The 11445-nt window shown below is 40.5% G+C and overlaps 1 protein-coding gene across 1 annotated transcript; it reads left to right on the forward strand.

Moving 5' to 3' along the window:
• Nucleotides 1-307: 307 nt before the first annotated feature.
• Nucleotides 308-3133, forward strand: LOC121968169 (hydroxycinnamoyltransferase-like). Its single transcript, XM_042518645.1, has 2 exons — nt 308-821; nt 2091-3133. The coding sequence occupies exons 1-2, from the start codon at nt 405-407 to the stop codon at nt 2997-2999; spliced, it is 1326 nt and encodes a 441-aa protein (XP_042374579.1). The 5' UTR covers nt 308-404; the 3' UTR covers nt 3000-3133.
• Nucleotides 3134-11445: the final 8312 nt, after the last annotated feature.

Consider the following 11445-nt stretch of genomic DNA (forward strand, 5'->3'; position numbering starts at 1 on the left):
TAACTCATGACTCGGTTGCCATTCTCGGCCACGCGATGGCATGGCCGACCAAGCTGCTTCGTGGAGTTCTTATAACCGATCCGGCTTTGCTTCCTTCGGGTATTTATTCGCGGTTTATCGTTCAGTTTGAAAAGTGGATCCTCTTGCTTGATATATATATATTTTTTTGGGTAAGGAATGAATGATTTTCAGCTCAAGTACATTAATTTGTTTTTTTTTTCGCTTTTTATTTTCCATTTAACGTTGATTTTCCCGTCGGAAATAAATGTGCTGCATTATATTCGTCTCTAGATCATGGATTGGAGAATCGAGGATTTGATTTCCGGCGCGTTTAATTATTTGTTCATGGCGGTGACGACTGAACCGGGACGTCATTAATTTGCAGAAGGGAGCTGCAGCTAGCCATGGTGGTTGTCAACGTACGGCGGTCGACGATGGTGAGGCCGGCGGAAGCGACGCCGCAGCGACGGCTGTGGATCTCCAACGTGGATCAGGTGGCGCATCGTCACCACACGATGAGCGTGTTCTTCTACCGGACGGATGGGTCGGCGAACTTCTTTGACGCGGCGGTGCTGCGCGACGCGCTGGCCCGGGTGCTGGTGCCCTTCTATCCCATGGCTGGGCGGTTGGCTCGTGGTGAGGACGGCCGGATCGTGATCGACTGCAACGGCGAGGGAGCGCTGTTTGTGGAGGCAGATGCGGAGGCGACGGTGGACGATTTCGGTGACTGCGCACCCACCGAAGAGATGGAGCAGCTCGTCCCGAAGCCAAACGCAGACTACACCGGCGGCATCTCTGCTTTCCCGCTGTTGATCATCCAGGTGTTTCCCGTCTTTCTTCTGAGTTCTTTTAATTTGTGGCAGTTCAAAATAAGAGCTGAATAAATAACTAAAAACAAAACATACCGCACTTGGCACTGATTCGTTACTAATTAACAGTGGACTAAATATAACTTCAATTGACTTTAATTATCAAGCACTTTTAGAAATGTTTGACGAGCAAAAAGTATTGGATAAATCTATAGAACTCAATATTTAATATAGAGAGAGGTAATTGTCAAATACTTTGAGGTGCTTGATAATTTACATAAAATATTATATATATATATATATATATATAGCGCACGACTGTGCATGCGCGCAGAAAATCACCCGGTTTTTTTTTTATTTTTTGATTTTTTTAATATTTTAAATTAAAAAAATTAATTAAAAAAATTAACATTTCCCGTATATAAATTTCTAATACATTAATATATCTCCTCAACATATTACAATACTCAATAAATACTTAAATTTATTTTATTTTAAAATTTTTTAAAACCAAACACTATAACCTAATTGGGAAGCCTGAAACCTAATGATAAAATCTAAAAAAAATAGCTTAAAAATTATAACTCAAAACCTGAACCCTAGAAATAAAATTTTTAAAAAATATTTTAATAATTTTTTTAATTCAAAAATTTTTAAAAAAAACGAGTGATATTCTGCGCACGCACAGTTACGCACTGTGCAGACACACAAAATATCAAAATCTTTTATATATACTAGTGTCATCGTGCATATATATATATATTGCACATCTCATGAGAATTTAACTGTGCCATCTGTGACTGAAAGGGGTGGAGTCCTGACCTGTGAGGATGGTGGATGACCACTGAGATATATATATATATATATATATATCCCTTAGGTTGCACATCTCATGAGAATTTTGAAAGGGGTGAAGTCCCGACCTATTAGGATGGTGGATGATCACTGATATATATATATATATATATCCCTCAGATTGCACATCTCATGAGAATTTTAACGGTGCCATCTGTGACTGAAAGGGGGTTGGAGTCCTTACCTGTGAGGATGGTGGATGACCACTGATATATGGGACGTACCTTATCAATCCCTATATATCTATAGTATGATATTTTACTTATTTGGTAAGACTTTTTCTGTGAGCCTGTAATTTTTTTTTTTTAAAAAAAATTCTTTAACTTTAATACCATCATCGAAATCTTAAATCATAAAATTAAACCCTAAATTCTAAACCTTAGACTATACTAATTGTAGATTTTTATCGAATCAATGCATGCACAGGTCACGCGCTTCAAGTGCGGCGGTGCAGCCCTGGGAATCGGCACGCAGCATCACGTCGTCGACGGCTTCTCTGGCCTTCACTTGATAAACTCCTGGTCCGACATCGCCCGCGGCGTCGGAATCACTGTCCAGCCATTCTTTGATCGGACCCTCCTCCGCGCTCGCCACCCACCTAACCCCTCTTTTGATCACGTCGAGTACCAGCCCCCTCCTTCCATGAACACCTCTGCCGCCGCCGTTGAAGTCAACTCGGCCGGAGTTGTTCCAAGCTCAGCCGTTGCTGTCCGCGTCTTCAAATTCACCCGAGAACAGCTTAACCTCCTCAAGGCCAAAGCTTCCTCGGGCGGCAGCTACAGCACGTATGTCCTCATCGCGGCCCACGTTTGGCGGTGCGCGTGCATAGCGCGCGGTCTCCCGCCTGACCAGATGACCAGGATGTACATTGTAACCAATGGCCGGAAGCGAATCCAACCGCCGCTTCCGCAGGGCTACTTTGGGAACGTGATCTTCGCGGCGACGCCTATTGCAGCAGCGGGGGAGGTGGTCTCTCCAGAAGGCGGCCTTTCCCCGGCGGCCAAGACGATCCAGGAGGCTATACTGAGGGTGGACGCCGGCTACATGCAGTCGGCGTTGGACTACCTGGAGATGCAGCCAAATCTGGAGGCTCTGGTGAAGGGCCCGCACACATACAGATGCCCAAATCTCGGGCTCATCAGCTGGGTGGGCCTGCCAATCTACGACGCCGACTTCGGTTGGGGCCGGCCAGTTTTCTTGGCCCCGGGCCGCATCGGCTACGAGGGCAAGGCGTTCGTCCTCCCAAGCGCCGCCGGGGATAGTGGCCTCTTGGTCGCCATCTCCTTGCAGCCTGATCACATGGTGAAGTTCCAGGAGTTCATCTATGATATCTAAGCCTTTCGGATTGTTGTGTTGGAATTTAAGTTCATGCTTTCGTGCGCGTGATATTGTTGTGTGAGAATGTTTTACATATTTTTATCTTAAAAATTAAAGTGTGAAAAAGTAGGGAGAATACAAATAAATATATATTGTTTGATGCGGTGGATATAAGAGGTTACATGTGGCTGAGTTAGGTCAAGTAGGGGTGGAAGTCAGACCAATTTATCATAATCCTCCGACTCGATCAATCCAACTCTGTTGATTCAAGTAACTAGATTCCTTCGATGTGGTCTATTAGACTTTTCTAACTTGGGTCAACCCGATTATTCCGGCTCAGTTTACCAAACTACAACAACTCAGTCATCAAAGTCCTTCAACTCAGTCATCCTTGGTTGTGACTCATATCCTACGTGGCTTATCGGACCATTGTTCTTTAAGTATGTGGGTAACGTAGTCGTTACTCTCGGAAGATGTGGGCTCGTTTTTCCTAAATAACAAGGGTAATGTAGCCATTACTCCCGGAAGACATGCGCAATGTAGCTGTTTCACTCAGAAGACATGGGCAAACATATGGATAATGTGTTGGATATATATGAATGGAGAAGAGTTGGAAGAGACATGAAGCTCCATTATGAATGAGACTTTAGTCTCACTTTGGGAGTTTCAAGACATATCGGTTGGTTTATATTGATTTACATGTATTGATGATGTGAACAAATGCATGGAGAGATGTTCTCTCTCATACGTGGGTGCGCAGGGAGGGTGTAAATTTAGGGTCCGGATTGCACTAAACCAAATTGACTCGTGTGCAAGCACGACCTGTGCGCCTTGAATGTTGGACCGGTCGGGACAAAATTTGTCTAAGTGGAACAACTAATATTTTGCCATATAAACTTTTTACTGCTTATTTAAGGGTGTAACGAATACAATAAATTAAATATTAATGCAGCGAGTGAAACGTTGGCGTTTCACAGTTGGCGAATAATGATCATTAAACGATCTTTAACGTTGCCCATCATCTCTTGCTAGCGCGGAACGCCCGTGATAGTAGTCAGGTACCTCTCAGTTCGCCGTGACCATCATTGCTTGGTGGAAATCATAGTTCACCATTGTAGATGACCCAAGAAAATCTCGAAGCACAGTCGGAGGTGGGGCGAATCTATTTCAAGGAAACTGCGACTATCTTGTAGGCTTCGTTTTATTTGCCCACCCGAATTCTGAATTCACTTGGCCACTAGCTCGCTTGGCCTCTACGTTCATTCGATTGCATGCCCATCCAGCCGTAGCTCGTTCGACCTCTTCTTTGCTCGGCTGCACGCTCATTTGGCCTTAGCTCGCTCAATAAGTTCGCTCAATCGCTGGCCCAGTTCGCCCGAAAGCTTGCTCTCACGCTTGCTCAGCAGCTCGGTCAGTTCTCTCGGCCGCTCGCTCAGTTCATTCAGCCGCTCGCCCAGTTCACTCAATCGCTCATTCTCTTGCTCACTCAGCTGCCCGGTCACTTGGTTTGCTACTTAGCCGCTTACTCGCTCGGTCAGTCGCTCGCCCAGTCGCTCACTCAATCAACTCTACCAGTTTGCTCGACTGATCACATGCTCAGTCCGCTTAACTAAACACTCATTTGCTCGGCCATTCGCTCGCTCGACCTCTTTGTCTGCTCGACCTCAAGCTAGTCCGGCTGCACAGTCACTCGGCCGCTCACTCGCCCGACTGCTTGCTCGGTCTGCTCGGCCGGTCACTTGCTCTACCTGCTCGGCACTGTGCAATTTGCGTTCAACACTTGGTAGAAACTAGCTCTTGCTGGCAGCCTGAGACTATCTGCTCAGGTCATTTTGACAAATAAGTTAAATTTAATTTAGTGTATTTAAATTCAGCTAATTCTCAAAATCTCTAGCAATAGATTGTTTTGTCCAACATTCTTGAAACAGATTCGATTCTGTTAAGATGGCCACAGAATAAAGTATTGAGGTGCAACAAACTCAACACATGAAGGTTCCCTCCACCCTGATTGGAACTATGCCAATCAATCACGGGGAAAAGCTAGGGAAGTTCATGTTGGGACCCTTGGCGGTAGGCAAGAGGAGGTGAATTGCCTGAAAAAGGAAATAATACCTTTCCTGTTCTTTCAACTCTAATTAAAAGCAACAATAATGATAAATTAAAATAACGACTAGAAAGAAGAGACACAGGGTTTACCGAGTTACAACCTAAATGGTTGTTAATCTAAAGCAAGTGAAAACGCAATAAAAATCTCATTCGTTGAAGGCGGAGAAGCCTCTTACATTCGTTGAAAAGCTCAAACAGTTGCCAGGAAATGATTACTAGAGTTGATACTGAAGTTGTATTCTATTTCCTAAGTTCAGGGGTCTTTTTCTAGCCCCTGGAAAAACTTATCTGAGGTTGGAAGTCACCTCTAACAAGTTGGAAGACGCCTCCAGCGAGGTGCCAAAGGATAAAGTTTTATCCCTTAGCAACGGTAAAATCAACCTGGTTGAAGGTACCTTCTATAGGGCAGGAAGGCACATTCGTACTGTTCATCGAAGGCACCTTCCAGCCATGGAAGGCGCCTTCCATAGTGAGGCACGGGGGGCACCTTCAACTCCCTTTGAAGGCGCCTCCAGCAGCATTTACAGCCATCTTTTGCTCTTCTGCTGCTCCAATCACCTAGGTGATTTCGGTCAACCGGAATAGGGCTCACCCGAATTCATTTTTTGGATTTCTCCTTGAGAAGGCTTCTGCTCTGAGTTTTCATCTCTCGAAATGTCACACACGTCCTTCTCGTCCACCAATGTATTCTTCTGCAGCACCTCGTCCCTCGGATGCACCGAGCCCGTCGACTCCCTTCCCGTGTCATCCTTCTCACTAGCTACGTCTTCTGCTCGACTTCTTGTGTTCCTAAGCTCCTGCACACTTAAACACAAGGATCAAACACAATAGGACCTAACTTAACTGGTTGATCACATCAAAACTATCACAGGGTTCCAACAATCTCCCCCTTTTTGATGTGCATCAATCGAAGTTCAAGTTAGGGTAAAAATAATGCAATAAATATTGTAAAGAAATTGCAACATTAAGTATATTGCTACAAAATGTGTTAGCAAAATTCAAAATATATGAGTTAGCAAAATTCAAAATTTGCAAAATTTAAAAATTTAAAAATCTCCCCTTAAACTTGTACTTGTACTCATTCCTCCCCCTTTGATCACATCAAAAAATAGGAAAAATATCATAAGAAGTTTAAAAAAAATTTTAAAGAAATTTCAAGCGACTTAAAAAATTTCATAACAGTGAAAAATTTTAAACTTGTTAAATGATTATAACAGTAAATCATTTAATAGTTAGTCAATTAAACATTAAATTTAATAATTGGCTTCCAGGCTATGGCAAGACACTAGGCCTTCTTGGATATTGTAACAACAATCACTTTCTTAGACAAAGCATTTTAAAGAAATTAATATTTAATTTCCTTTCTGACATTTAACCCCTTTAAAAATTAAAAGAAAATTTTAGTCTAAACATGACTTTGGAATCCAATATAGGCTCTTATCTACTGGATTAATTAGAAATTTTGGAGGTATATAACTTTTGGGGATCTTTCTAATTTGACCCTTGTGAAATCGTAAATACTAGTTTAGCCTACCATAATTTCTATTTTTTTATTTTTGAAAGTTTCTTAGTTTCAAACATGCATGTTCTTTTTTCAAACTTTCGATTTGCATTTTCAATTTATCATTTTCTAATTTTAAATTGTCAAACAAGTCTAAGGACATGTCTTTGCTAAGTTTAATTTTAACTTAGCATTTGCTTTTTCTAATTTTACTAAGTCTTTGGAAAGTATCTTAATAAAATTAAAAGACTACTTGCACGTACCTCACTTACCTCATATTCCGATTCTCCCTCTTCATCGCAGCTTTCTTCTGATGATCCTCCCTCTTCATTGATGCTCATCTCTGAGATGCTTTCATCTGCTATTTGATGATTTGCCATTAGGGCTAGTCCAGAGAAGGCCTCGATCTTGGATTCAGAGGATGATGATTCATCCCATGTGACCTTCAAGTTCTTGTGCTTTGGTCTGTTGCCCTTGTCTTTCTCCTTCTTCTTTAGTTTAGGGCATTCATCTTTAATGTGCCCTTCCTCTTGGCAGTTCTAGTATTGGAACTTTCTTTTACTCCAAAAGTGCTTCTTTGCCTGTGACTTATTAAATTTATTAGATTTAATGTATTTACTAAATTTTTGTACCATTAGAGCCGCTTAGTCTTCATCAATTTGTTAGAGTGTATACTAAAAGGTTAACTTTTGTATAAACATTTATAATAATCACATTGGTCAAATGTCTACATTTATGCTAAGTGTAGTTGTCCATTTAATTTATATTGTAGATAATATGGTGTGAGGTGACGCACAGAAGATCATGTTATCACTTCCTTATAAATTATAAATAGTAGCTCACAACCAAGATGGAATGAGACAAACCATTGGAGTGGTTGTAGTGTAATTTGGTATTAGTTTATCTTGACTATAAAATTACACTAGTACGCTATGAGTGTATTGAGCAGGACCATTTGAGGTAGTTTCTTTTTATACTGACTATATAAAAGAACAAAACCTCTATTATTATGGAAGTGCGTACTCTTAATCATGATATAATAACAAGCACATATACTTAATATTTATTTCTTTAATTTATCAAAGGGTGCAATTTGTTAGGATCGGTTGAGCTAGAGGGGGGGGTGAATGACTTACTTCATTTTCTTGATCAATTTAATCTTTCGCAGCGGACACTTGAAAGCAATGCTAACTCTTGTATTTACTTGGTATCCACCTCCTCAAGGAGGTGACTAGTCCAAGGATCCACACCACCGTCACCCTTCCACTATCAAACTTCTCCTTCTCGGAATAACACCGAAGGTGGAGAAACCTTACAAGACTTACAACTCTCCCTCTCCAAGAGAAAAAGATCACACCCACTACAATGAAGAAGAAAGAAAAGATTACAAACTTGAAATACTTCTTCCTTGCAGCGTGAAACTTGAAAACGTGGCGAGATCAAGAGCTTGAACTTCAAACCCTTGAGAGGTCTTGAGCACTTCAAAGATTGATCACACAAGACCAATAGAACAGTGTTTTTCTCTAGGATAATCATGCTCCTTTTCCTTCCAACTTTTTAAACGTCATGAAAACTAGCCGTTTCTCACATAATCGTCACCGTGAATTGATTGGGTTTATATCCCAATCGATTCACAAGTATCTGTTGGAAGTCATCGCGTTAAGATCAACGGTGTAGATTATTTCGTTGAGCTTCAATTGATTAGGGTAGTGCTTGAATCGATTCAGACACTCGCTCGTGAAATGTAGAATCGCAGTGGCTCTATGAATCGATCGGTCGATCGATTTAGTGACTTCAATCGATCGGCTGATTGATTTAGGAGGTTTCTGTGCTTCGCACAGAGGCTTCCTGGATCGATCGCTCGATCGATTGGTTTACCCCGATCGATCGGTTGATCGATCCAGAAGCATTCTGTGCTTTGCGCAGAAGCTTCCCGATCGATCGGTCGATCAATTGGCTCTCTTCCAATCGATCGGCTGATCGATCCAGAGGCATTCTGCCTCACAGCCATGTCTAAATCGATTTACCAATCAATTTCTAATATGTGAATTAACATACATCCAACCTTCTGACCGGCAGGAACTTCTCTTGCCAAGAATCCGGTCCTCAACCTTCTTGGACTTCTCTTGCCTTGCATCCAGTCTTCTGACCTGCAAGGACTCTTTTGCCAAGAATCCGGTCCTCAACCTTCTTGGACTTCTCTTGCCTTGCATCAGATCTTCTGACCTGCAAGGACTCTTTTGCCAAGAATCCGGTCCTCAACCTTCTTGGACTTCTCTTGCCTTGCATCCGATCTTCTGACCTGCAAGGACTCTTTTGCCAAGAATCCGGTCCTCAACCTTCTTAGACTTCTTTTGCCTTGCATCCGATCTTCCGACCTGCAAGGACTTCTCCTGCAAACTCACAATGCATGTTAGATCCAACATATTAACCTAAACTTAAATAATTGTCAACACATTGAAATTTCCAGGGCAAGGGCATGATTACACCAACACAATTTAGTTCATTAAATCAATAGGCCGGATAAGTTGGAAAATAATATTATTTATATGGTGTGTTGTTGATTATAGAATGAAATTGCATCCTAGTAATCTAGGTTGATGATGTCCCCTTGAGGAGCTCATAAGGATTGTCATGTAAACCCTACAGGTAGACTTAGTCTGACATGACAATAAATTTGAGTAGTACTACTCTTGGAGTTAGATATTAATTAAGTGAGTTGTCAGTAACTCATTTAATTAGTGGACATTCAATATCTTAAACATAGGGAGATTAATTTACTCATAATAAGAAAGAGCCCATAATGTAATTTGAGATTGGTGTGGTAGTTCAATAATAACTCTTTAGTGGTATGAGTTATTATTGATGAACTTGAGTTGGGTGTTCGGGGCGAGCACAGGAAGCTCAAGCTCAAGCTCATCGGGAGACCAAAATCAATTTCTCCTCTCGGTCCCTATTGTAGCCTCTATAAAGCCTTGTATCCACAAAGTCCACTTCTTACCCAAGTAATGGGCCGGACACATCCTTGCTTGGAGCAAGGGGGCAGGCCAAGCATTATTTTGGAGCTCATGTAGCGGTCGGCCAAGCCATGCTTGGTGACCAAGCATGGGGTCGGCCATAGGTAAAGGAAAAAGGAAGTTTTGTTTAAAACAAAATTTTGTTAAAATCTTTCCTTATTTGCAGTTATCTACAATGGTTAAAAGAGAGATTTTATTTTGTTAAAATCTTTTCTTTTATGGTTAAAAGAAATATTTTAATTTACTTTTATAGCCATCCTCATGGTTTTAAAAGACAGTTTTAAAATTTTAAAATCTTTCCTTTTATAGCTATCTACAAAAGATTAAAAAGATAATTTAATTTTACTAAAATCATTCCTTATTTGTAGTTATCTTAATGTTTAAAAGAGATATTTTAGTTTTTGATAAAACTTTTCTTTTTTTGTAACCATGATTTTAAAAGGAGAAGTTTTAATTAATCTTTCCTTTTTTTGTAGTTGTCTACATGTTTTAAAATAGAGAGATTAATTTTAAAACATTCCTTTATTGCCATATACAATAGGAAATTTAGAAAAGAGAGATTTTAATTGTTGTTAAAATTTTCCTTTTTAAATGGGAGGCCACAAATAAGGAAGTTTTAATTATGTTTAAAACTTTCCTTTTTTGCCGTGACCAAGAATTATAAAAAAGAGGTAGAGGGTGGCTTATGGTAGGTGAATTGATCTCTCTTAGCTCCTCTCTTTTCCTTGGTGTTGCCGACCCTTGCTTCTCATCTTCCTCCTTGGGTTCTTTCTCTTGTGGCCGGCGACACCCTTTCTTCATCCTCCCTTTCTTCTCTCTAGGGCCGACACCTCATCTACTCATAGTGGTCGGAGCTTAGAGAAGAAGAAGAAAAGGAGAAGGAGCACATAGGTGGCCAATTGCTTGGAGGAGAAGAAGAGGAAGAAAATTTCTTATTTTGGCATCCCTTGATGGCTCGAGAGTTTTGGAGGAGAAGAAGTGGTTCAAGTGGATTCCATCTTGGTAGATCGTCACCTACACGACGTCCAAGAGGAGGAGAGGAATACAACAGAAGATCAAGAGATCTTTAAGCTATAAAGAAAGGTATAACTAGTTATTTGTTTCTACATCATAACTAGATCATGTTCTTTGTATAGATCTTGAAAACCCAAACACAAGAGGCTATCGATTTTAAATTATCATTTTTGTTATCGATTTTATTTTTCGATTTCATGTTTCGATAATGTGTTTCTATTGAGGTCTCTATAGTTAAACTCAGTTTACTGTAAGAAGTTAAATATCTGATTTATTTGTGAGGCTTTGTCTAGTAAGTGGTGGATGATCACATACCCAAGAAGGCCTAGTACCTAGCCATGTTTAACCTGGAAGCCGATCTTTGAAATAAATATTTGATTAACTTCTGTAATATGGTTTAACTTAGGAAGATCACATCGGTTAAACTTGGAGTAAAAATGTTAAGTATCATTTCCAATCCAAGTTTAACTTTTGAAGGACAATTTGGATTAATAATGTTAAGCATCGTTTGCAATCCAAATTTAAGTTTAGTAGAGCACATGGGTAACTAGGATATTCTATGCTTGTAGAAATTTTTTGTATAGGGAAACTAGGATGATATTCCGAGTAGCAACCAACAATTAGTATCAGAGCTATGTTTTAGACTTTGTGTGTTTGGTTTTTAGTTTAATTATGCACATGTCATACATAATTTAGGCATGATAATAGTAGGATGTGCAAATAGATTTACTCTGTGGTTACAAGCATCCTAGATCCAACTATTATGGCCATGTTGTGTTTGTGTGTGATTGGACCCTCGGACATGTCGAGTGCATTTTATGTGTGT

Source organism: Zingiber officinale, chromosome 3B (genome assembly GCF_018446385.1).
Source record: "Zingiber officinale cultivar Zhangliang chromosome 3B, Zo_v1.1, whole genome shotgun sequence".
Lineage (NCBI taxonomy): Eukaryota > Viridiplantae > Streptophyta > Magnoliopsida > Zingiberales > Zingiberaceae > Zingiber > Zingiber officinale.